Below are 27,565 nucleotides of genomic sequence, written 5' to 3'. Positions count from 1 at the left end.
AGGTCTTTACACCTCAAGCTTTACTGTCTCACACGGCCGCTGGTTATGCATGCCGTTGATGGTCATGTACTGGGTCACATCACCCACCACACTCAGTCCGTTCAGTTGATCATAGCCGGTACCCAGAAACGATAAGCTTTCATGTATTCGATAAAATGACTCACTCCGCCATTTTGGGGCATCCCTGGTTAAAAATACATTGTCCGATTATAAACTGGTCCGACGGACAAATCACTTCCTGGGACTCCACCTGTACGGGGCGCTGTTTCGCGATGTCCGTGAGGGTAGCTAATCCCCTTAACCCTGATTTGGCAGGCGTTCCTACTGAGTACCACGATTTTGTGTTTAGCAAAGTCAAGGCAAAGTCGCTGCCACCACATCGTGCTTATGACTGTGCCATTGAGCTACTTCCGGGCATGAGTCCCCCACAGGGAAAACTATTTTCTCTGACCGGTCCTGAACGCATCGCCATGAACGAATACATCCGGGAATCCTTGGAGGCCGGTTTGATTCGCCCATCATCTTCTCTCGCAGGGGCGGGGGTTTTCTTTGTAGAAAAGAAAGATAAGTCACTCCGTCCCTGTATTGACTATCGCAGGCTTAACGATATCACTGTGAAGAACCGTTATCCCCTGCCCCTAATAGCTTCCGCGTTTGAACTACTAGAAGGCGCCACAATCTTCACCAAGCTCGATCTCCGCAATGCCTATCATTTAGTGCGAATCAGACAGGGAGATGAATGGAAGACCGCTTTCAATACTCCCACTGGCCATTATGAATATTTAGTCATGCCCTTTGGCTTAACCAATGCACCTGCGGTATTTCAAAACCTGATTAATAACGTGCTACGAGATTTTTTGGGTAAATTTGTGTTTGTGTATCTCGATGATATTCTGATTTTTTCCCCGGATGCTGAAACACACTCTTGACATGTGCGTACCGTGCTTGAGACCCTGTTACGTAATCAGTTATATGTAAAAGCAGAAAAATGCGAATTTCACAAGTCCACTGTATCATTTCTAGGACTTATAATTACACCAGGGTCTATCCGGATGGACCCAGCTAAGGTAGCCGCTGTGCGTGATTGGTCTACACCTAAGAATCGCAAGGAGGTCCAAAGGTTTCTTGGATTTGCAAACTTTTACCGAAGGTTCATTCGAAATTTCAGTGCGGTAGCTGCCCCTCTGCATAATGTCACCTCAGTACTCTGGCCCTTTTGCTGGACTCCGGAGTGTGAGGAAGCATTTCACGTCCTAAAGAAACGCTTTACTATGGCCCCTGTGTTGCTCCTCCCTGACCCCGCCCTACAGTTTGTGGTCAAAGTAGACGCCTCTGACATAGGGATCGGTGCCGTCTTGCCTCAGGTCCATCCCATTGATCAGAAATTACATCCCTGTGCGTTTTTGTCCTGTAAACTGAGTCTGGCTGAGCGTAATTATCACATCGGTGACCGCAAACTGTTGGCGGTTAAAGTGGCCTTGGAGGAGTGACGCCACTGGTTGGAAGGGGCACAAGTGCCGTTTTTAGTGTGGACCGATCATAAGAATCTCGAATATCTGCGCTCAGCGAAATGACTCAATGCCAGACAGGCTAGATGGTCCATTTTCTTTAGTTGTTTTAACTTCGTTTTATCATACCGGCCTGGAACAAAGAACGGTAAACCCGATGCTCTCTCTCATTGTGAAGAACCATCGGATGAAACGGCTGAACCGGGGTCCGTCTTGCCCACATCCTGCTTCCTTTCAGTTCTTACCTGGGACATTGAGACAAAAGTCCGGTCCGCAATGCGCAGTATTCCTGTACCTCAGGACTGCCCTCCGGGGAGGCTGTACATACCAGAGGGTCTCAGGGGGGAGGTGATTTGTTGGGCACATAGCAGCCGTTTCACTTGCCATCCAGGAATAGGAAAGACAGCCACAATCATCCGGGAAAGATTTTGGTGGCCTCGTTTACTCTCCGACGTCACGGCATATGTTGGGGCATGTACTACATGCGCTATGCACAAGCCGTCCAACCGATCACCCACTGGCAAGCTCCATCCGTTACCTGTCCCCACCCGACCATGGTCACACATCTCAGTGGACTTTGTTACCGGATTGTCTCCTTCCAAGGGACATACTGTAATTCTTACAGTGGTAGATCGTCTATCCAAGATGGCCCATTTTATACCGCTACGAAGCTTCCTACAGCCAAAGAAACCGCAGAGGCCTTGTTAAACCACGTGTTCAGATTACACAGTTTCCCACAGGACATAGTGTCCGATCGAGGGCCCCAGTTTGTCTCACACTTTTGGGGGGAGTTTTGTCATCTCCTGGGAGTCACCTCCAGCCTCACCTCCGGGTATTACCCTCAGGCCAATGGGCAGGCTGAGAGGGTCAATCAGGAGTTGGAAAAGGGACTTCGTATTCTCGCCTCACAGCACCCGGCTTCCTGGTCATCTCAATTAGTATGGATAGAGCTCGCACACAACTGTTTGCCATCTGCTTCTACCGGCTACTCTCCTATCCACGTATCACATGGGTTTCACCCTTCTTTGTTCTCTTCTACAGACTTGACCTCCCGGGTGCCCTCGGCCCTCTCCTTAATCTGCCGTTGTCGCCTAACCTGGGAGCGGGCCCGACGAACATTGCTACAATCTTCGGCGACCTACAAAGAGGCGGCCGACAGGAGGAGGATCCAGGAACCGAGATACTCCCCGGGACAACGGGTTTGGCTCTCCACCCGGCATCTGTCCCTCCGATGTCTGCCGAGGAAACTCGCTCCCAGGTTCGTGGGGCCGTTCCCCATCTCAAGGGTGGTTAATCCAGTCTCGGTACGTCTGTGTCTGCCCCGGTCTATGAGAATTCATCCCACCTTCCACGTCAGCCAGGTCAAGCCTGCTCGGTCCAGTATTCTGTGCCCTCCGGCTGTTCCCTCGCCTACCGCGCGGTTTGTGGCCGGGGGGCCGGTTTTTACTGTGAGGCGCCTCGTGGGGTCTCGGCGGCGTGGGAAGGGGGTGCAGTACTTGGTGGACTGGGAGGGCTACAGGCCTGAGGTATGCTCATGGATCCCCTCTCGTTTCGTTTTGGATCCTGGACTGATCACGGACTTTCGATGAAAGAAGCCTGCCGCTTGGCTAACTCACTAATCCTTGAGTTCAGAGCGGTTAGCTGGTCCTCTTGCTGAGAGAGCTGCCGACTGTGCTGGCGTACCGCCAGCTCGAAGGTGTCTGTGTCTGCTGTGTCCATTGTTGGCCATATTGTACTATCAGGTTTGACAGGCAAGACGGGCTGGACACAAATGCAGGATGCAGGTACACAGCTTAGTGGAGTTAAGGGGTTTACTCAGTAAACAGGCTGGAGTCGGTACACAGATAGGCAGTCCAAAATGAGCAACAGGACATCAGGCTTAGGCGTGGTCGAGGTACACAGACAGGTAGTCAAAAAACACGATGAGGCAAATGAAGCAAGGCAAGGAAATACAAGAAACAGAGCTGGAAAGAGGCACAAGGTGCTACAATCTGGCAAGGGAATAAGGCACAATGGGGAGCAGATAGAGAACAGGTGTGCGTGGAACACACCAGAAGGAGGGGGTGGCCAGACAGAGGGAAACACCCACCACCAAGAGCCAGCAGCGACAGACCCAAACAGAAAAAACCTCAGCATGACAATAAACAAAATGTAACTGAAAAACACAAAGCCAAGAAATAAAAGCCGGCAAATCCCAAATCCTGACAACAGCAAATATACAACCCCTGGCAAAAATGATGGAATCACCAGCCTCGGAGGATGTTCATTCAGTTGTTTAATTTTGTAGAAAAAAAGCAGATCACAGACATGACACAAAACTAAAGTCATTTCAAATGGCAACTTTCTGGCTTTAAGAAACACTATAAGAAATCAAGAAAAAAAATTGTGGCAGTCAGTAACGGTTACTTTTTTAGACCATGCAGAGGAAAAAAATATGGAATCACTCAATTCTGAGGAAAAAATTATGGAATCATGAAAAACAAAAGAACGCTCCAACACATCACTAGTATTTTGTTGCACCACCTCTGGCTTTTCTAACAGCTTGCAGTCTCTGAGGCATGGACTTAATGAGTGACAAACAGTACTCTTCATCAATCTGGCTCCAACTTTCTCTGATTGCTGTTGCCAGATCAGCTTTGCAGGTTGGAGCCTTGTCATGGACCATTTTCTTCAACTTCCACCAAAGATTTTCAATTGGATTAAGATCCAGACCATTTGCAGGCCATGACATTGACCCTATGTGTCTTTTTGCAAGGAATGTTTTCACAGTTTTTGCTCTATGGCAAGATGCATTATCATCTTGAAAAATGATTTCATCATCCCCAAACATCCTTTCAATTAATGGGATAAGAAAAGTGTCCAAAATATCAACGTAAACTTGTGCATTTATTGATGATGTAATGACAGCCATCTTCCCAGTGCCTTTACCTGACATGCAGCCCCATATCATCAATGACTGTGGAAATGTACATGTTCTCTTCATCTTTATAAATCTCATTGGAACGGCACCAAACAAAAGTTCCAGCATCATCACCTTGCCCAATGCAGATTCGAGATTCATCACTGAATATGACTTTCATCCAGTCATCCACAGTCCACGATTGCTTTTCCTTAGCCCATTGTAACCTTGTTTTTTTCTGTTTACGTGTTAATGATGGCTTTTGTTTAGCTTTTCTGTATGTAAATCCCATTTCCTTTAGGCGTTTTTTTACAGTTCGGTCACAGATGTTGACTCCAGTTTCCTCCCATTCGTTCCTCATTTGTTTTGTTGTGCATTTTCGATTTTTGAGACATATTGCTTTAAGTTTTCTGTCTTGACGCTTTGATGTCTTCCTTGGTCTACCAGTATGTTTGCCTTTAACAACCTTCCCATGTTGTTTGTATTTGGTCCAGAGTTTAGACACAGCTGACTGTGAACAACCAACATTTTTTGCAACATTGCGTGATGATTTACCCTCTTTTAAGAGTTTGATAATCCTCTCCTTTGTTTCAATTGACATCTCTCGTGTTGGAGCCATGATTCATGTCAGTCCACTTGGTGCAACAGCTCTCCAAGGTATGATCACTCATTTTTAGATGCAGACTAACGAGCAGATCTGATTTGATGCAGGTGTTAGTTTTGGGTTGAAAATTTACAGGGTGATTCCATAATTTATTCCTCAGAATTGAGTGAGTCCATATTTTTTTCCCTCTGCTTGGTCTAAAAAAGTAACCGTTACTGACTGCCACAATCTTTTTTTCTTGATTTCTTATAGTGTTTCTTAAAGCCAGAAAGTTGCCATTTGAAATGACTTTAGTTTTGTGTCATGTCTGTGATCTGCTTTTTTCTACAAAATTAAACAACTGACTGAACATCCTCTGAGGCCGGTGATTCCATAATTATTGCCAGGGGTTGTAGAAGAATTGAACCCAGTGATGACAGTTATGCTGAGTGTATACAAACCTAATAGTAATTGTAAAAAAAATAATATCTAGGTTTTATGAGACTGTTATGGAAAGTAAACATAACTCAACATTATATGTGAAGTCAAAATGGGAAGGTATCCTGCCAAAAGGTAGGATACCCCCCCTCCTTCTTATCTGGGAGTAGCTGTAGCTGTTGGGCCCAAATTGGCTTGCTGCTTTGGGTGGGGCACTTCATCTGTATCATTGTTTTCTATTTAATCTATACAGAGTATTTTCCCCACTGCACAAGGAGGAGAGGTGGGAATGGAAGGAGAGAGTAAAGGGGACGGGGAGGAAAGAGAAAAAAAGGGGAAAAAAAAGCAATGTGTTTACTCAGTTTGGGGTTTTTTTCAGTGTGTGTGCTTTTTTTTGGTAATGAGATGTTTAATTTTGCGTTGTCGTTAATAATGAAACTGCAATAAAAATTAAAGTATAAAAAAAAATGCAGATTCTAAGATCATCAGTGCAAGCATCCATCCATCCATTTTCTTTCGCTTTATCCGGAGTCGGGTCGCAGGGGCAGCAGCTCAAGCAAAGCTGCCCAGACCTCCCGATCCACACACACTTCCCCCAGCTCCTCCGGGGGAACCCCAAGGCGTTCCCAAGCCAGTCGAGAGACGTAGTCCCTCCATCATGTCCTGGGTCTTCCCCAGGGCCTCCTCCCAATGGGACATGCCCGGAACACCTCTCCAGCGAGGCGTCCAGGGGGCATCCGGAAAAGATGCCCAAGCCACCTCAACTGGCTCCTTTCGACGTGGAGCCAGCTGAGGTGATGGGTGACTGATGGTACCCATCACTTCAAGCAACTGTACATTAATACAAGTTTGTCTGATGTGTCACTACTTTACCAAGGTCTGTAAGAAGACCTAAACTGTCATCCTCAGATGAGAGGAAATTGATTAGGATGTCCAGAAGTAATGCAGGAACCACCAAGGCTCAGTCCTGCCATGAACTGGAAACTGCTGGAAGACCAGCATCACTGTCCAAAGTGAAGATGGTTTTACATCACTATAGATTGAGAAGATGCTGACCAAGAAAGAAGCTCCTGCTCCAAAACTGACACCTTCACCTAGACTGAAATTTGCAGCTGACTACATGGACAAGCCAAATGTCTTCTGGAGAAGATTTTTATGGTCAGATGAGACAAAAACTGAGCTATTTGATGACAATGACAAGAGGTGTGTTTGGAGGAGTAAAGGTGAGGCTTGAAACCTAAGAACACTCTACCTACTGTCAAATGTGGTGGTGGTGCCATCAATTCAATTTCAACTTATTTTAATTTATATAGCGCCAAATCACAACAAAGTTGCCTCAAGTCGCTTCACACAAGTAAGGTCTAACCTTATTAGCCATCATGCTCTGGGGCAGATTTGCTGCTACTGGTAGTGGTTTATTGCATAAAGTGGATGAAATAATCAAGGAGGATGACCTCCAAATTCTTCAATGTCATCTCAAAGCAACAGCTAGACAGTTGCACAACAACTGTGTGTTCCAACAGGACAATGATCCCAAATACACATCAAAACTGGTTCTGGTTCATGTCCAGGATGAGTGCATTTAATCTTCCAACTATAACTGTCTTACAAGTTTACTGTAAAGCAGAAAAATATTTGGGGCATATTCGTGAGAAACACAGCATTGATCAGTCTCATTCTCTCCAACTTCCAGGTGCATTTGTAGCCAAGATTGCACGTCCTCCAAAACGAGCAGGAGCCATTCAGTTTAGTCCCCAAGCAGTGGTGGGCCAACACCAGAGTCAGACGTGCCTCATGCTGCGAGCTACCAACCTCCTGAACCGACCTCTGGTAGATGTGAAGGTGAGTGCTGTGCTGTATGAGGAAGATGAAGGCCAGACCCTGCATCAGACATCCTTGGAGTTCCACTTGGATCATTTAGGCCAGCAGCCTTGTCCCTTCTTCATTTTCCCACTCACTTTTTACCATCCCCTGGACCGCCAAAGCCCGCTCTATCCAACCCTGTGTGAGGGCACATCCAACCACTTTGAGCTGGTAGTGTTCCTGTCTGCCTTACAGCAGGGAAGCGGAGCCTTCTGCCAAAAGAAGACCTCCTACCTCCGTCAAGAAATCCAGTTTGACCGTCGCTTTGTGCCTGCTTTGGAGCTGGATGGTCAGGGGAGGTACATGGTGAACAGGCGGCACTTTGACACAGCCCACTCAAAGGGTCCTTTGGCAAAAGACTGTGTCGTGCAGATCAACGGAGATGGCAGTGACAGAATGTAACACTGCCACAGGGGGATCCTGGAGGAACTCAGCTTCTGAGGGATAAGTGGGGAATGCACCTCTGGAACAAGAAGTCATGGGGTGCTTTAATCGGGTACAGGAACCCTGAGTCTGATGGTGGAGTCTGTCACCGTGCACACTGGACGAGGGGCAAGTCAGGTCTCTGATCCATCAGTCAATCTCATTTCTATTTATTCATTTCAAATTGTTCTTAGATATTGAAATTGAGAAAATGAATTTTTATTTCATTCTTTGTAATTTACATGTAAGCTAATGTCTGTGTGAACGATGATCAAGCCCTGTTTTAAATCAGTCATCCGATTAGCGGTTGCTAATAAATCATGACACACAATCTAACGTGGCCAACGTACCTGCATGTTTGGACTCGGAAGAAATCCAAAATCAGCCACTGTGTTGAGTAGTGTTTTAACTTAGGATGAATAAATTGCTGTTATAACTGTTAAATTGTTCTATTCTAAATTGTTGTTAATAATTTTTTCTGTATTGTGAACCACTTACTCTGCCTCTCTTTTCACCAGACTTGTGTGCCTTGATTGAGTGAAGAGTTCCCTGGGTGAAATTCCCAGGGTGTTGTCAGAAATATGATCTATCATTTTCTTTCATGATCTTTGATTGTTTCATTGATTAAAACAACTCCTCTGCTTTGCTGCACATGATTACCAGAGGGATACGTACTAAGTTACAGAGTTACTGGAGTGTCCTGCTTTGAATGAAAGCATATTTTCTGACGTCCGCCAATCCAGATCTGGATCACCTCCAAAATGTAATGGATGCTTTCATGGCCTAATATCTATACGTGGTGAAAATTTCATCAAAATCTATGAAGTAGTTTACACATAATCCTGCTAACAGACTTACAGACAAATAAATAAATAAATAAATGCCAATGATTTTATTACGTCCTTGGTGGATGTAATAAAATTAACATACCCGTTTTCCCTAAAGTGAAGGAGACTTATTTCAAAATAATTCATCAGATTTATCCAACTGCTGTCTTTCTTATTTGGATGTGAACCCTTGTGTTTTGTGTGATGAGTCTGAAGAGACCATCGAGCACATGTTTGTCTTTTGACCTGTGTGTCAGAATGCAGGTGCAATGTGGCCTGGACACAAATGCAGGACTCCAGAACACAGATGTTGGAATAATAAAAGGCTTTATCTTAAGATGCAGCAGGGATTCGGTATACAGTATGGCAGGCAGAGAGGCAGAGGTACAAACAATCGAGAGGCTGAGGCGTGGTGCAGGCGAGCAAAGGTCAAAACACAGCATGACAAAGTACAAGGACAAAGACAAAGATGAAATCCAAAAATACAAAGCAAGGTCAAAAAATACCAAGAGGCAACAGGACAAGAAACAAAGGCTGGAACGTGGATAACAAGATCACAATGAACTGGCACCGAAGTGAGGGAAGTGAAGGTTCTGGATAGAGGTGTTGTCTGGGGAAGCAAAGAAGAGTGAAGAGAGTCAAGAGGATGAGTGAGTGAAAAACAAAGTGGTCTTCTTTGCCTGATGGAACTACAGCTGATAGTACAGTTCAATGTCAGTTTGCAGTTTAGAGTAGCTATCAGAATTTGTAGGCCATCGCTCACGGAGTCCAGGTAGGATCATCAACATTAAACACACTCACTCAGAGGTAACTTTCAAAAAGAACATATATTCTCAGTCATCAACGGGAACAATATGACAGTACACCGGTGTTGTTCACTAAACAAGAAATAAAATAAGATGCGTGCAAAAAATAGAATAAAAATCAATCAATCAATCAATCAATTTTTTTTTATATAGCGCCAAATCACAACAAACAGTTGCCCCAAGGCGCTTTATATTGTAAGGCAAGGCCATACAATAATTACAGAAAAACCCCAATGGTCAAAACAACCCCCTGTGAGTGTCTGTCTCCCTGATCTGAATTGGGAGCTGGTTCCACAGGAGAGGAGCCTGAAAGCTGAAGGCTCTGCCTCCCATTCTACTCTTACAAACCCTAGGAACTACAAGTAAGCCTGCAGTCTGAGAGCGAAGCGCTCTATTGGGGTGATATGGTACTACGAGGTCCCTAAGATAAGATGGGACCTGATTATTCAAAACCTTATAAGTAAGAAGAAGAATTTTAAATTCTATTCTAGAATTAACAGGAAGCCAATGAAGAGAGGCCAATATGGGTGAGATATGCTCTCTCCTTCTAGTCCCCGTCAGTACTCTAGCTGCAGCATTTTGAATTAACTGAAGGCTTTTTAGGGAACTTTTAGGACAACCTGATAATAATGAATTACAATAGTCCAGCCTAGAGGAAATAAATGCATGAATTAGTTTTTCAGCATCACTCTGAGACAAGACCTTTCTGATTTTAGAGATATTGCGTAAATGCAAAAAAGCAGTCCTACATATTTGTTTAATATGCGCTTTGAATGACATATCCTGATCAAAAATGACTCCAAGATTTCTCACAGTATTACTAGAGGTCAGGGTAATGCCATCCAAAAACAAAAAAAAAATGTGTCCTTTATTGTGGATTTTTTTTTTTTATTTTGTGGGGGGGGGGGGGGGTTATTGAGCTCAGTTTATCTTTTCGTTGGGGCCCATGGTTTGCGTTCATTTCTGTCCTACCACACCACAAGTAAGGAGGTGAGTACAGCTGTCCTTCTTCTCCTCAGCTCTGGCTCGCCATCCAGTCCGTCGGATCTGGATCTCCAAGCTGGTGCCCGGTGAACCATCTGGTGGCTAACCGCTGGCTGCTGATCTCTTCCCTCCAGAGTAGACTCCTGATGCAATGACATCCGCTCTTGATGTCATTAAAATCTCTCAAAAAATCTAACCTGTGAAGCAGGTCACATTCACTTGTCTCAGTAAAATTAAACTACTCAAGGCCACTAATTCATGGTTAAAATAGTTAATAACAACATGACCTATATAAATTCAAAAACTTAGAAAAATAAATAAATAAAAAATAAAATATAATTTTCTTTTCTTCCTTTACAGGTTTCACTTCACTAGTTTACAACTTCTCACTTAAATCAGACCCTTCATCATCAACTACTTCAAAAAGTGATGAAGCAAAATTTTATCCCCTTTTTTCCACACACACACCTAGACTTTACACACGGTAGGCTACATCCACACACACACATGCACACACATGATAAGTAACCACACAGTGAAATGATTTCCAAAGTGGTAGTCACAAAATTTTTCAGCAACTGACCATTTAAGCGCCAAAAATTCCAGCTTATGATCTGGGTACCTGCTGTCACTCCGCAATAGCCCTCTGCTCACATAAGCGATGACGCGGAGTTGACCTTCCTGTTTTTGATAAAGGACAGCACCCAGGCTGCTGGTGCTGGCATCAGTGTGCTGTAAATATGGCTTTTGAGGATCGGCGAAACCCAACACAGGGGCAGTGGTAAGTGATTCAATGACCTGCTCGAACGTCTGCTGACAAGCAGAAATTCATCGACCTCCAAAGGGTTCTTTTGGGTTGTGGTAAGTCTGATCAGTTGTCTGCTTCAAGTTGGACTTCTTGCGTGGAGGTGGTTAGCCAGAAGTGAGGCCGTGCAGGGGCTTCACAATGTTAGAGTACCCTTTCACAAACCTCCTGTAGTACACAAGCAAACCCTTAGAAGAACCTCAGTTCTCTAAGGTTCTTTCTTTTCTTTTCTTTCTTTTCTTTATTGTTTATTTGATGAGGACAATGCACATTAAAGTGGATATGACACCTAAAAAATGAGGTAAAACTAATAGAAATATCAAAATATACATACAGTATAGTAAGTTGAAAGTGGTTTTAATTATTATCACTGAGAAATAAAGTTTGTACAGTTTCTCAAAAGTGTGTTTCTTGGAAAGTGTGCTGGTAGCGTTCCATCAGCGGTCACGTGATGCCGTGACGTCACAGCGTGTAGAGTCCCGTCTTTGTCTGTTAGATTAACAACAGGAACTTCCCACTGTCGCCAAGTGCTTGCTCACAGGGGGTCGTTTTGACCGTTGGGGTTTTTCCGTAATTATTGTATGGCCTTTCCTTGCAATATAAAGCACCTTGGGGCAACTGTTTGTTGTGATTTGGTGCTATATAAATAAAATTGATTTGATTTGATTTGAATTGAAAGTGACGAGATCAAGAACTTTTCTGACTCCTCTTCAAGTGTGGATTATTTCTGACTCGGATCCTGAGGATGTCACAGCAGTGATTAGACTCTACAGATTGGAGCCGTATCTTTCGGATGAACATTCAAATCAGGAGCATTCTGGAAGCGAAAATAATGCCAATGGTGTTTATGGCGGAGCCAAAGCAGAGGCAAGAGACGTGCCAATTCCGATGGATTTTGAAAGGCTGCAGAATATGGAATGCTAAGGGAGGCTTTGATTTTTCTTGCTGCTGTTTATAACACTCTAATTACAGTGGTCCGTCGTTTATCGCAGAGTTACGTTCTAAAAATAACCCGCAATAAGTGAAATCCGCGAAGTAGTCAATGCTATTTTTTGCAATTATAATAGATGTTTTAAGGCTGTAAAACCCCTCACTACACACTTTATATGCCAGATCGGGGCAGGTCCGCACAGCAGACAGGAGTGCGGTGTGAGTGGCCCGGAGGCATCAGAGGCAGTGAGAGCAGTGATGCAGACCGGTGCCGCGACCGGCCCACTTCATAAGGATGCAGAACACAATGCGCTGTTAAAAAAAAAAAAAGCATGCAAAATTGCACAAAAAAAAATCAGCAAAACTGCGAGGCCACGAAAGGTGAACCGCGTTATAGCGAGGGACCACTGTATAGCATTTTTGATTTGAGTATCTGTTTACTGCCTTTGTTATTGTTCTGGAGCCGCGATAGTGTAGCTATTACTTGTGGACCACCGTCATTACCGTCGGGTTTTTGCCGTTTTCCAGTGCCTGGCATTGCATTCATCCGTGTTTAGTTACGTTATTTTCATGAAAGAATAGGAAATAAATGGCAAAAGTTTCGAAAAAGATCGCCGAAAACAACAGTGAACATGCCGCCGCCGTGTTTACTACGTAAGTTCCCTGACATTTCAAGATTATTGTGAACATATTATTTGTGGTTGACATTTTATGTGTTCCTGTGAGCAGTGACAACATGGAGACGGTAAAGGAAAGTGTCTGCTGTCGGGAGCAAATGCGTGTGTGCGAGCGGAGCGAGCGGCAGCCGGACATTTCGTGCATCACACAACACCGCGGCTTTCGATCAATCTGCCTGGACTTGAAAAGGCTAAAACCTTTCGCCCTTGTGTTTGTGCAATATGCTGCGACACACTGGTCAGGCATATCGACAAACAAGTCCCTGAGAGCTGTGTTTAATCAGTTTTTGCCGCTAAAAAAATGTGTAAACAACGGCCGCCAGGCATGCAAGCCAATACGGTCTACACGTAGTGACGTATTTTAGGCTTGGTGCTCAGTGGGAAGCTGGTCACGGGGCGTGCACATTTTTCAGCGGCGGGATGTGCAAATGTTATATATAACGGGAGAATCGCGTCCATTTTCCAAAAACACTTAGGTTGACCGAATTATATAACCTTTGTTATATGTAATAAGACTATGTTGTCTTTAAGTGTCACATCCACTTTAATGAACACTTTGTACATTTTCATGACATAGTGTAAATATGCCAGATTTAGCTAGAAGCTGTTTTCCATCTGTCGTCCTCAGACACAACAACAAACAATAATTACAATAAATACAAAACATTAAATTATATATAATACATCTCACCTGTGTTGACAGGTTTGATTGTTTTTGAGCCATTTTTAAGCTCATTTTTAAAAGCACTCAGGGTGGAACTGTCTCATATGGTTGTTGGAAGACTGTTTCACAGTAATGAGTGGAATATGGCTTTTTAGCAAACACTTTGATGGCTTTTTAATAAAGTTGCTCTAAAGGTTTCAGTACTGTCATACCAGCAAATGACCATGTTGTGCAGCAATATTCAATATGAGACAGGATCATACAGTGAAGGTACGATCGAGCAGCATCAGTCGAAACACAAAGCCTGATTTGTTTAAAGTTTTGAAGGTTAAATTTTCCGGTGTTGACAACTTTTTTCACATGGTTTTGAAGGAAAGATTAGAGTCCAAGATGATTCCAAGGTACTTGAAATGGGATACCATTTCAAGTACCTCTCTACCTATCGACACTTTGAGACTGTTCTGCTCTATTAGTCTTTTTGAAAATGTCATACAAACTGTTTTAGTTGTGTTAAGCATCAGGCAATTATCATTAAGCCAGTCTTGTACTTTGTTTAAAATATTGGTAAGTTTGTAAGATATTATCAGTTGTAGTACCATAGGTGTAATTAATGCATTGTCTGCATACATTTGATTATTGAGATCACAGCATACCTCTGGAAGGTAATTTATGTATAATGCAAATAATAAGTGCCCCAGGACTGACCCCTGTGGGACACCTACAGGACAACTATGAAAAGAAGATTTGACTCTGTCAACTGTAACACTCTGAGTTCTGTTTAAAAAATACGATTCAAACCACTGAACTGCTCCAGGTGAGAAATTAAAGTATGTGAGTTTATTAAGCAAAACTTTGTGACTGTGTCAAATGCCTTCCTGAAGTCAAGAAACACTGCACCTACACAGGAATACTTATCCAATAGACACTTAACCTTTTCAGTTAACATACAGCTGGCTGTTTCAGTTGAGTGGTGTGACTGAAACCCAAACTGCATTTGATGTAGTGGTGTGAAGCCTTTATCAAGGTGTTTGATAAGCTGATTTCCAAACCATTTTTCAGCTACCTTGGAGATAAATGGAAGAATGCTGATTGGCCTGTAATTGGCCTCTTGAGTTTTACAGCCTGATTTAAAAATGGGAGTCACTGAAGCAACTTTCCAGGCTGTTGGGACTGTTTTATGACGAATTCACAAATTAACCATATGAGTGATAGGTTGTACTAAGGCATGTGTTTTTATAAAGTTGGTATCCATACCATATACATCTTTGGCTTTGGAACATTTAAATCCTTTAATAATTTTTAATACTTTGTCTTCAGTTATTTCGTCCAATTGAAAAATGGGTTGGTCACAGTTTAGAAAACAAGGTGCAACAGAGGTGGAGGAAAACTAATTTGTTATATTGAGGACACTATTTAAAAAGTAGTCAATCAAAGTATTTGCTACACTCAACAAAAATATAAACGCAACACTTTTGGTTTTGCTCCCATTTTTTATGAGATGAACTCAAAGATCTAAAACTCACCAGACATGTCACCCATTGAGCATGTTTGGGATGCTCTGGACCGGCGTATACGACAGCGTGTACCAGTTCCTGCCAATATCCAGCAACTTCGTACAGCCATTGAAGAGGAGTGGACCAACATTCCACAGGCCACAATTGACAACCTGATCAACTCTATGCGAAGGAGATGTGTTGCACTGCATGAGGCAAATGGTGGTCACACCAGATACTGACTGGTATCCCCCCCCCCAATAAAACAAAACTGCACCTTTCAGAGTGGCCTTTTATTGTGGGCAGTCTAAGGCACACCTGTGCACTAATCATGGTGTCTAATCAGCATCTTGATATGGCACACCTGTGAGGTGGGATGGATTATCTCAGCAAAGGAGAAGTGCTCACTATCACAGATTTAGACTGGTTTGTGAACAATATTTGAGGGAAATGGTGATATTGTGTATGTGGAAAAAGTTTTAGATCTTTGAGTTCATCTCATACAAAATGGGAGCAAAACCAAAAGTGTTGCGTTTATATTTTTGTTGAGTATATTTTTTAGGATCTTTCTCCAGAACATTATAAATATCTAAGTCAAGAGTATTATTGTCATATTTGCTATTTTTACCAAGTAAATTATTTAGTGTCTGCCAAACTTTCTTCCCATCCTTTGAATCTTCAATTTCCTCGAAAATTGGCTTTGGCTTTCCTTAAGGTTTGAGTAACTTTATTCTGCAAAAGAATGAATTTTAACCTGTGAGCAGTCGAGTTTTCAGATACATCTTAAGCTGCATGTCTCCAGATCTCATCAGACCTTTACAGGTTTGATCGAACCATGGGAGTTGTTTTTGACCTTTCTTGACCCTGAAGTTGAACTTCCTAGTAAAAGCAGATATTACATCTCTGATTTTCTTAACAAAAAATATCACTGCTAGTGTCTATGATACATGATGTGAGTGTTTCCTCCCAATTAATTCTGTTTATTGCTTCACTAAAATTTTGCAATTTTTTATTTATTTTTTTTTTTTCACATTAACATAGGAGGGAGAGGAGGTTTTAAGTAATCTTGAAAAGCTTGAATTGGTGAGCTTCCTTGTCAAAAAAGTATACAACCCCTGGCAAAAATGATGGAATCACCGGCCTTGGAGGATGTTCATTCAGTTGTTTAATTTTGTAGAAAAAAAAGCAGATCACAGACATGACACAAAACTAAAGTCATTTCAAATGGCAACTTTCTGGCTTTAAGAAACACTATAAGAAATCAGGAAAAAAAAACAAAAAACTGTGGCAATCAGCAACGGTTACTTTTTTTAGACCAAGCAGAGGGAAAAAAATATGGAATCACTCAATTCTGAGGAAAAAATGATGGAATCATGAAAAACAAAAGAACGCTCCAACACATCACTAGTATTTTGTTGCACCACCTCTGGCTTTTCTAACAGCTTGCAGTCTCTGAGGCATGGACTTAATGAGTGACAAACAGTACTCTTCATCAATCTGGCTCCAACTTTTTCTGATTGCTGTTGCCAGATCAGCTTTGCAGGTTGGAGCCTTGTCATGGACCATTTTCTTCAACTTCCACCAAAGATTTTCAATTGGATTAAGATCCGGACTATTTGCAGGCCATGACATTGACCCTATGTATCTTTTTGCAAGGAATGTTTTCACAGTTTTTGCTCTATGGCAAAATGCATTATCATCTTGAAAAATGATTTCATCATCCCCAAACATCCTTTCAATTGATGGGATAAGAAAAGTGTCCAAAATATCAACGTAAACTTGTGCATTTATTGATGATGTAATGATGGCCATCTCCCCAGTGCCTTTACCTGACATGCAGCCCCATATCATCAATGACTGTGGAAATTTACATGTTCTCTTCAGGCAGTCATCTTTATAAATCTCACTGGAACGGCACCAAACAAAAGTTCCAGCATCATCACCTTGCCCAATGCAGATTCCAGATTCATCACTGAATATGACTTTCATCCAGTCATCCACAGTCCACGATTGCTTTTCCTTAGCCCATTGTAACCTTGTTTTTTTTCTGTTTAGGTGTTAATGATGGCTTTCGTTTATCTTTTCTGTATGTAAATCGCATTTCCTTTAGGCGGTTTCTTACAGTTCGGTCACAGACGTTGACTCCAGTTTCCTCCCATTCGTTCCTCATTTGTTTTGTTGTGCATTTTCGATTTTTAAGACATATTGCTTTAAGTTTTCTGTCTTGACGCTTTGATGTCTTCCTTGGTCTACCAGTATGTTTGCCTTTAACAACCTTCCCATGTTGTTTGTATTTGGTCCAGAGTTTAGACACAGCTGAATGTGAACAACCAACATCTTTTGCAACATTGCGTGATGATTTACACTCTTTTAAGAGTTTGATAATCCTCTCCTTTGTTTCAATTGACATCTCTCGTGTTGGAGCCATGATTCATGTCAGTCCACTTGGTGCAACAGCTCTCCAAGGTGTGATCACTCCTTTTTAGATGCAGACTAACGAGCAGATCTGATTTGATCCAGGTGTTAGTTTTTGGGATGAAAATTTACAGGGTGATTCCATAATTTATTCCTCAGAATTGAGTGATTCCATATTTTTTCCCTCTGCTTGGTCTAAAAAAGTAACCGTTACTGACTGCCACAATTTTTTTTTCTTGATTTCTTATAGTGTTTCTTAAAGCCAGAAAGTTGCCATTTGAAATGACTTTAGTTTTGTGTCATGTCTGTGATCTGCTTTTTTCTATAAAATTAAACAACTGAATGAACATCCTCCGAGGCCGGTGATTCCATAATTATTGCCAGGGGTTGTATAACTGTGATCTGAAATGCCAGTCAGAAAGTTATGTCTTTCAATTGTATCAGGCTTATTTGTAAACAAAAGGTCTATTCTTGTTTGTGATTTAGTAGTCAGTCTGGTTGGTTTGGCTATTAACTGTTTGAGACTAAAATTTGATTGCGTTTTTTCCTTTCCTCATCATAAAACACAGCCTTGGCATTTGGGGGACGACACACACAAATACAAACTAAAGACATTTCATTGGACAGCTTGATTTTGACACCAGCACCATCAAATTCAAAAGCTGCTGGCAATTCCAACTGATTACATGTTAAAACTGCTTTTAACTTAAGGCCCGGTCCCACTGGCGTTTAGGATGATTTGCGTATGAATTGTGCACAAAATTGGTTTATATTCGCTAAACATTCACAATATCTGTGAAACATGCTTGTATGACTCGGCCGACATCCTCACACGTCCTCAATTATCCGCAGAGGCACATTTTTCCGTTGTCAGGATTCTTGAGCTGCACAAAATTTTTGTTGCAGATGACAGCCGTCTTACATACTCAATACATACTTAATCTATGCTCTGTATATCCGCTATTATCCGCTGATATCCGCAACAGACGGGGTATTGTGGTTTGGCAGCGGACAGGGACAGTGTGTAAAACGGATATATAAGCATGCCTATCACGTCCACATCACAGACTAAAATAAGTTGTAACGCACGCATACAGAGTGTCCATGAATAAAGCATTTGTATTATGTCTGCTTTGTATCTGATCTGTGAACAATTTGCGAATGCATAACAAACAGAAATCGACATACCTGCCAGTCAGTGTCAGTCCAGCTGTGGAGACATACAGATGTAGTTATGGATCCCCAAAGACATAGTGTGATAGTTGCTGCCATCCAACAACATACCAATCAAGAGTCCAAGTCCCGCAATTGCTCCAGAGGCTGTGGTGTGGGTGTGAATAGTGATGCTGAAAGGCCCGAGTGCGCTTCTTTTATGACTGCAATGCAGATGCCGCGTATGCGCAATACAACCGCTGTTTCCGCAACACATGCACAATGCATTCTCAATACATCTGTAATACTTCCATGATAATCGCAATGCGTCCAATCCATTTCCTCAATACATGCGTTATACATCCGTGATTGTTCATCATATATTCGCTATACATTATTAATATATCCGTAATTCATACTGAAAAATTTGTCATTTTTGGCCAATGTTGCTGTGGACGACAACGAACGCCCGTAATTTGTATACTCAATTCATGCGCCTTGGCCTTGCCTTACAATATAAAGCGCCTTGGGGCAACTGTTTGTTGTGATTTGGCGCTATATAAAAAAAAAATTGATTGAATTGATTGATTGATTGATGCGCAATTAATCCTCTCCCCAGTGGGACTGGGCCTTCCCCCCACCCCCCACCTTTCCCCTTTCGCTATCCTTCTCTAACCCTAATACTTGATATTTAGGCATTGTTACCAAGACTTCAGGTGATGATGATTTCAACCATGTCTCAGAGAGACCAAGGATGTCTATATTAGAATCAGTCAGAAGATGCTCCCTTTGTTCACATTTGTTACACAGACTACAGATGTTCAAATGAGGGACTCATTTCTGAGGGACTGGCCAAGTTTTGACAGAAGCAATTTTCTCTGGGTCAGTCTCGACCCCATTCCTAGAAATGACATGTCCAAGGTACTTGACAGAGGTCTGGAAAAAAGAATACTTTTCAGGTGAAAGCTTTAGACCAAATTCCTTAAGGGGACCAAGAACCTTCATGAGGCAGGCCTCGTGCTCCTTCAGGGTTGCAGAGAAAATGATCAGATCGTCCAGGAAAACCAAGACTTCCTTCAAGTGCATGTTGCCCTTGCATTTTCCATTAACCTTTGAAAGGTACTTGGTGCGTTTGTCACACCCTGCGGCATCCAGTTAAATTCTCAAAACCCGAGGGGACATACGAATGCTGTCTTAGGTTTGTCTGTCTCCTTGACTTCAATCTGGTAAAACTGGACTTTAAATCAAGAACGGAAAACCACTGGGAGCCTGAAAGTGCAGAGAAGATATCTTCCAAGCTTGGGAAGCGCATATGCATCCTTTATCGTCTGCAGGTTCAGCTTGCGATAGTTGATGCAAAGTCTGATTGTACCGTTCTTTTACCTTACCACCACAATCAGGGATGAAAAAGGGGACTCCTATTCCCTAATAACCCCAGTATCCAGGAGCTCTTGGACGTGCCTGCGAACAGCTTTAACATCAGCTGGGTGTATTGGCCAAGGCCACAGCTTGAAAGCAGTCTCATCTGAAAGCTTAATGTGATGCGCAACTTTGTCTATTCACCCAAAATCCAAATCATGTTGCACAAACACTTCTGACATGCTATGAAGTTGCTGGAGAGTGCAGCAAAGATGCCCGAGCCACCTCAGCTGGCTCCTTTCGACGTGGAGGAGCAGCGGCTTGACTCTGAGCTCCTCCCGAGTGACAGAGCTCCTCACCCTATCTCTAAGGGAGCAACTCATCTCGGCCGCTTGTACTCGCGATCTTGTTCTTTTGGTCATGAGCCAAATCTCATGACCATAGGTGAGGATTGGAACGTAGATCGATCGGTAAATCGAGAGCTTTGCCCCCCTGCTCAGCTCTCTCTTCACCACGACAGTCCGATACAGCGACCGCATCACTGCAGACACTGCACCGATCCGTCTATCGATCTCAGGCTCCATCCGCCCCTCACTCGTGAACAAGACCCCGAGGCCAACCTCAGAGTCAACCAAGCAAGACTTCACTATTAACCCGGCAAGCAAGGAAGATGAAGATGGATGCTCAACCACAGCAGTCTTCTCATTCTGGAAGTGGTTAGCTACAGCAACACCCTCGATGACAATGGTCTCTCCAGCCGGAATGGCCTCCTGGCCCTTCCCTGTAGCCTCACCATGCCATGGCTATCATTAGCCTGCCTGCATCAAAGTTCAAGGACTTTGATCACAGCTTGATAGCCATAATGGGCTGGCTGGTAGTTGGTTGGCTCACTGTCTGAATAAATGTCATACAAGACATCCATGGTATTGGTACCTATCAGGACAAGGGACTGAGTCGACCGGACATCAGGCACAACCAAAGCAAGGGTAGGTGCCCCTATTGATACACTAAGCAAAGCCTGTGGTAAGGCAATGGTCATTTCAACGTAACCTAAGTAAGGCACGGATTGCCCATTTGCTCCCTCTACCTGTAAGAGATAGTGCAGAGGTTTGATCTCTTGTTCAGCTAGGTGCTGATCATAAAACAAATGGGGGATGGTGGTGACCTGTGAACCTGTATCGAGAAGACAGTTAACTTGCAACTTGCCGTTCATGGTCACTTCAGCTGTACATCTTGTACCAACCAACCCAGAAGGAAGCTTAAAAGTGCAGCTTCTTTTCAAGCATTTTGAAGTGGCACACACATGCACCTTGCATTCCTTTGAGGAGCGTGGTTGCCTTTCTTCAGCCCCTGCCTGCTCCATGCTAGAGACTGAGTCTAGTTTAAAGGTAAGCTAGGGTGGTTCTGCTGGTCCCACTCACACTGCCTTTCCTCTTGCTGTTTTCTCTTCTCAAGCACTAAAGTTGGGTTTGAGTCATTAATGTTGCTATGCGCCCCCTCACCGCAGGTAAAGCAGTACCAAGGTCTGGGTCTGTTTATGTGGTTCTTTCTTGGTTGCTTTGACATGTCTGGCTTTGTACTGTATGTTGCTTTTTCCTGTGTACTCCCTGTAGCACCCCTATAACTGAAACCCTTGGACTTCTTCTGAGTCATTAAGGTGGTTAGCTGACTCTGGAGTTTAGCTACCTGTTTAATAAGATCATCAATGGCATTGGAATTGGTCATTGTGTTCTCCGTCGGCTCAAGAATGCTGTTGCTCTGCGACTGGAGTTGAGCTCTCTGCTTTGTGGGCCCTACATGTTTTCTCATGTGCCCAGCTTTGGTTTCCTGTCTGTCCTCCTCAGTACGTAGCATTAGTAGAAGCTCTGAAAACAGAGGTGGGGAGTTTTTCTTCTGTTCATGTTGTAGACTAGAGAACAGAGCAGCGTCCCAACAACCCCTACAAAATTGCTTGAGGAGATGTTTATCCGCTTCTGTGGTGCAACCCCCCCTCCCCCCCAACAGCCTGGTTAAGCATGAGCTGCAACTGCTGCAGGTAAGTCGACAGCTTCTCGCCAGAATCCTGGAGAGTATTCATGACTTGAGCAATCAGCTCTTCTCCATTTTCAACTGCATCAAAAGCTGAATTTAGAAGTTGCAGGTAGGCAGAAGGTAATGAGTTGGAGTGAAACCCTTTAACCACATCCGCTGTGGGTGAAAGCAGACTCTCCAGGATCCTTCGAGACACTTGGAGAGGAGACATGCTAGGATCATTCAAAAGGAGTTCAATGTGCAAACGCCAAGTAGAACCTTTTTCTTCTGGTGCAAACTTTTTCTTCCGGCGCTTCCAGGTGGTTGCAGCTGGGTCACTTCGCAGCTCCGTATTTGCGCACTTTTTTCCAACTTTTTAACTTTATTTATTTTATTTTATTTTATTGTTACACTTACTGTAAGGCTAGGGCTATGCTGACACAGTATTTTTCTACAAATTCGTGGATACTTTTTACCTGTTTTTGCCACGATGTGTGTCGGGACACCCCCCGCATGCTGCGCACCTACTGTCTACACGAAAGAACAGCTGATCGCCCTGAGAGGAGCTGCTCAGCTTTTCCCGTGGGACAAAGCCGGCAAGTGTGACGAGCTGACTGCACTCACACGGTACCAGTGGGAATACAGAGACAGCACACTGATGATCTTCACGGAGACCTGGCTTACCCCGACCATCCCAGACTCTGCTGTAGCCATCGACAACTTTCATCTGCTATGCTTGGACAGGACGGAGGACAGTGGGAAGCGGAGAGGAGGATGACTTTCAGTTTATGTGAGTGAAAAATGGTCTAAAGCAGAACACTGTACTGTTAAGATGCAGATGTGCAACAAACACATCGAACTTCTTGCTGTTAACATTAGGCCATATCATCTGCCTCGGGAGTTCTCACAAGTTATGGTGATAGCTGTGTATGTAGCCCCATCTGCTAACCCTGAAATTGCTTGTGAGCATCTCCTAAATTGCATCAGTGATCTGCAGTCAAGACACCCACAGGCCCTGTTCCTCACCACTGGGGACATCAACCACTCCAACCCTGCCTCTGTCCTCCCCACACACACTCAGTATGTGATCTGTCCCACCAGAGACAATAAAACACTGGACTTATTTTTTGCCAGTGTGAAGGAGGCATACACCTCTTCCCCCCTTCCCCCATTGGGCAGATCAGACCACAATCTCATCCATTTGGCACCAGTATATGTCCCCCTTGTGCGAAGGCAGCCTGCTGAGTCTCGGATTGTACAGAAGTGGTCTGCAGAGAGTGAGGCGGCACTTAGAGACTGTTTCAGCACAACTGTGTGGTCTCAACTCTGTGACCCTCACAAGGAGGACATAAACGCCATGACAGAATGCGTCACAGACTACATCAACTTCTGCTTTGAAAACACCGTACCTACCCGGACAGTGCGGTATTTCTTGAACAACACACCATGGATTAACCCTGACATAAAGACTCTGCTGAAGGAGAAGAAGAGAGCCTTTAAGTCAGGGAACCGAGAGGCCCTGAAGAATATACAGAGAGAACTGAGAAGGGAAATTCGCAAGGCTCAGACCGCCTACAAGAGGATGTTGGAGGAGCAGCTCCAACACCAGAACATCCGGGGGGTGTGGAGCAGCTTGAAAACCATCTCTGGGTTCAAACCCCCTCCCAAACAGGCGGAAGGGGACCATCAATGGGCAAACAACCTCAACAAGTACTTCCTGAGGTTTGACACAACCGCTCCTCCTCCTCCCCCTGCTCTGTCTTCGGTGCTTCTGCCCAGTATCCCCCCTCCCCCTCCTTACACCTCCGCTCACACCATCACCACAGACTGCTTCATTCCCAATACACATCCCGGCACCAGCCAGACCTCCTTCCCCACCTACACCACTACCTTCCCCCCCACCTCTTCACGGCAGATCAGGTCAGGAGCCAGCTGAAGAGACTAAAGAGCAAAAAGGCAGCAGGCCCAGACAAGATCAGCCCGAGGCTCCTCAAATCCTGCGCAGATGAGTGTGTGGGGTCATGGAGCGGGTCTCCAACCTGAGCCTGAAGCTGAGGACGGTACCACACCTCTGGAAAACGTCATGTGTGGTCCCAGTGCCCAAAACACCGCACACCAAGAACCTCAACAGCTTCAGGCCAGTGGCACTTACATCCCACCTGATGAAGACCCTAGAGCACCTCATCCTGTGTCACCTCTGCTCCATGGTGAGCTCTGCTATGGACCCACAGCAGTTTGCTTACCAGCCTGGCATCGGAGTGGAGGACACCATCATCTCCCTGCTGCACCGCTCACTGTCCCACCTGGAGAGGCCTGGCAGCACTGTGAGGATTCTTTTCTTTGACTTCTCCAGCGCTTTCAACACCATCCAGCCGCGGCTCCTGAGGGACAATCTGGTGATTGCAGGAGTGGACGAGGATCTGGATGAGTGGGTCCTGGACTACCTCACAAACCGGCCCCAGTTTGTGAGGACCAAGAACTGTGTGTCTGACCTCCTGACCTGCAGTGTGGGGGCCCCCCAGGGGATGGTCCTCACGCCCTTCCTCTTCACTCTTTACACTGCAGACTTCAGACACAACACAGACAGCTGTGTCCTGCAGAAGTTCTCTGATGACTCCGCCCTCATTGGACTTATTATGGACGACGATGACACGGAGTACAGAGGACTAATGCAGGACTTTGTGGACTGGTGTCAGAGGAACCACCTCCTCATCAATGCGGGGAAGACCAAGGAGATGGTGGTGGACTTCAGACACCGCCCCACTACACTCCCCCCAGTGAACATCCAGGGAAGGGACATTGAGAGAGTGGACTCTTATAAGTACCTGGGTGTTTATCTGAACAACAAACTGGACTGGACTCACAACACAGACGCACTTTACAGGAAGGGTCAGAGCCGCCTCTACCTCCTGAGGAGGCTGAGGTGTTTTGGAGTGAGGGGGCCACTCCTGAGGACCTTCTATGACTCTGTGGTGGCAGCTGCCATCCTGTACGGTGTGGTCTGCTGGAGCAGCAGCATCACAGAGAGGGACAGGAAAAGACTGGATAAGATTATCAGGAAATCCTGCTCTGTCCTGGGCTGTCCTCTGGACTCTGTGCAGGAGGTGGGGGACAGGAGGGTCCTGGCTAAACTTAAATCTATGCTAGACCACGAGTGTCACCCCCTGCTGGATGTTCTGTCTGCTCTGGAGAGCAGTTTCAGTGACAGACTCATCCGCCCTCGCTGTGTGAGGGAGAGATTCTGTAGATTGTTTCTCCCGGCTGCTGTCAGACTAGAAAATGATCAATGCTAGTACTGTAGTAACCATAGCAACCAGGACAATAATCATGTCACTACCTGCGGTATTTATTAGTGCAATAATTTAACTTACACTACATATTACATATATATACAGTATTACTTATATTTGACCTGCCCATATTGTAAATATCAGAATAACTTGTTGTACATTTCACGCTGAAGTCATTTTTCCTGATCACTCTCACACCCCAATGGTGTATATCATCCCGGCAGTGCAGCATTGAACTGAACAATGGTAGCCTCAGCTTTACCTGGCACTCAGTGCTTTTTTTGGTTATTGTTTTTGAGAGATGCTTGTTGTTTTGTTGCATGCCCTTCTATTCCTAGTGTTCTATGCTACGATGTGACACTGAAATTTCCCCATTGAGGGATGAATGAAGGCTTTTATCTTATCTTATCTTATCTTATCTTAAGTATCAGAATCTGCTTCGATATTAGGCCTGGGAATTTTCCCTGAGAAAGAGCGAAGTTGGACAGGGAATGACAAGAAGGAATCTGTGTCCTCCCTCCTCACAATGTGTTCAGCTACAACAGAGGTGGGCAACTTGTTCCAGAAAGGGCCAAAAACATGCAGGTTTTCTTTGCAGCCACTGACTCCACCAGGTGATTTCACTGATTGATACCACTTTCAGCAGATGGAATCAGTTAATCAGTCATTTCTCTTAAGACTGCTTTGTAGTCTTTACCACTTAGTTTTGCTAGCTCTTTCAGCTCTGTCAGATAGGTTTTAGTAGCACTGCTACCCAGCCCTGAGGTGTAGACACTACTCAAAGTCTGGCCATTATACACAACACTGGGATCAGCTTTTGATGTGTGTCTTTATGGCAAAAGTGACTCCAACCCTTCTACAGCTGAGCCACTCGAGTACTCAAAGTTTGGGTTTTTGTTAAACTCAGAAGCCTCATCATTGATAATGATTGAAATAGTGCTCTGAATGGCACCGTACTGCTTAAGGGTCAATCACTTCTTCATCTTGAACTAATCTGGTCACTCCCTCAACAATGACTGCATTGGGTATCTTGACACTAGATCTCTGGATAAAATTCATTTTGCAATAGAGTAATACTGACGTCATCCAGCTGGACTCCTGGCTGGCTCACCAAATTTTACATTGTAACCCTTCTTTTTACTATCTATCCCCTATACTTTATGAAGCCTGGGCTACACAAAGCAAGAGAAGCAAGTGACAGAAACCCAATGGTGAAAATATAATGTGCTCAAAAACAAACAAAAGGACGTGTCCAAAATAAAGGGGAAAACTAGCAAATGTTTGTTTACATTTGCATGTTTACCTTTGGAAAGTTGTTTTTTTTTTAATAATTGTGCCCTTCAGACTTCAGACAACTCTATTGATCCCAGAAAAGAGCAATTCTGTTTACACTCCAATTACCTCAGACAAGATACAGCAATTTATCCACAATTATTACTTGTTTACTGTAATAATGGCACACATCAAAATTAAAGATAACACATATACATTTGACATTGTTTATGTGCACTGAACTTGAAGTAGTCCGTCTTCCGAATTGAGGCAAAGTGGGTGAAGGCCGCCTGCAACTGTCAAGTCGCACCGCCTGCCAGCTTGGGAAGGACAGGGTTAGGGGTTAGGGGTTAGGGTTTAGGGGTTAGGGTTAGGATTAAAGTTAGTGCTCCGTCCCTGACGTGGAAACGGAGGTGCACGGGCACTCCCTCGCTCAAGTTCGTTTGGAGCCTGGGTCGGCGTCTGTTCTTAACTAATGTCCAGCCGGACATTTCGGTGTCGGCGTGTAGTGCCGTGTCGGAAGCGTTAGCAAGCTAGTTAGCTTGCTAAAAAAATTAATATGTCCAAAAAATTGAAGAAAGTGCTCCGTCACGACGTTTCGACCGTTAAAGGTCTTCCTCAGGCATTGGAGCACGGTGAAAAAGTTTTTAAAAAGACTGTTAGTTCAGTGTCAACAGCAGCAGGTAGCAGTCTCTATCTAAACAAGTCGACGTTGGATGTGGAAATGAGCTGCGGAGGGCTGAGGGTCCTCTTATAGGGGGCGTGACGACAAACTCAGCCTCTGCTTTGGAAAAAGAAACTCTTAACAAAATGAACTTCAGGTAAGAAAATAAAAATTAAACTTGGAATAGAACGGGGGTCAAAGGTCAATAACGACAAAAGGATGACCCATCCTTCAAAATAAAGGTAAGTATTTTCATGAAGAAAGGTGAGTATTATTTTTTTAATTAATTTTTTTTATTTTATTTACTTTTATTTTTATGTGTATTTTTGCCAGTAAATAAATTGAACATATATTGCATGAACTGTTATTTATGTACATAATTGTATTAATTATTATCTATATATTTACACAGAACGGTCTTGAACTATTGACAAAAACAGGTGAGTATTAGGTATTGTGTGTATATATATGTGTCCCAAAAAGAATATGGTTAAATGTGTACA

General features: G+C 43.9%; 1 protein-coding gene and 1 long non-coding RNA gene across 2 annotated transcripts in view; one reads left to right on the top strand and one right to left on the bottom strand.

The window, feature by feature from the left end:
- Positions 1–7,703, top strand: part of kcnj13 (potassium inwardly rectifying channel subfamily J member 13) — a 35,814-nt gene extending 28,111 nt beyond the window's left edge. The window contains exon 2 of the mRNA XM_034168716.1: positions 7,122–7,703. Coding sequence (XP_034024607.1) covers positions 7,122–7,693 — 572 coding nt within the window. The 3' untranslated portion in view covers positions 7,694–7,703. The remainder of the gene's footprint in view (positions 1–7,121) is intronic.
- Positions 7,704–7,719: 16 nt separating this feature from the next.
- On the bottom strand, positions 7,720–14,171 carry LOC117508871. Its single transcript, XR_004560220.1, has 3 exons — positions 14,157–14,171; positions 10,699–10,702; positions 7,720–7,804 (listed from the first exon to the last, which is right to left on the bottom strand). It is a non-coding gene; the product is annotated as an uncharacterized LOC117508871 (long non-coding RNA).
- Between the last annotated feature and the right edge of the window lie 13,394 nt (positions 14,172–27,565).

Source organism: Thalassophryne amazonica, chromosome 4 (assembly GCF_902500255.1).
Source record: "Thalassophryne amazonica chromosome 4, fThaAma1.1, whole genome shotgun sequence".
Classification (NCBI taxonomy): Eukaryota; Metazoa; Chordata; class Actinopteri; order Batrachoidiformes; family Batrachoididae; genus Thalassophryne; species Thalassophryne amazonica.
Note: the sequence above shows the minus strand (reverse complement) of the source record. Positions and strands in the feature narration are given on the sequence as shown.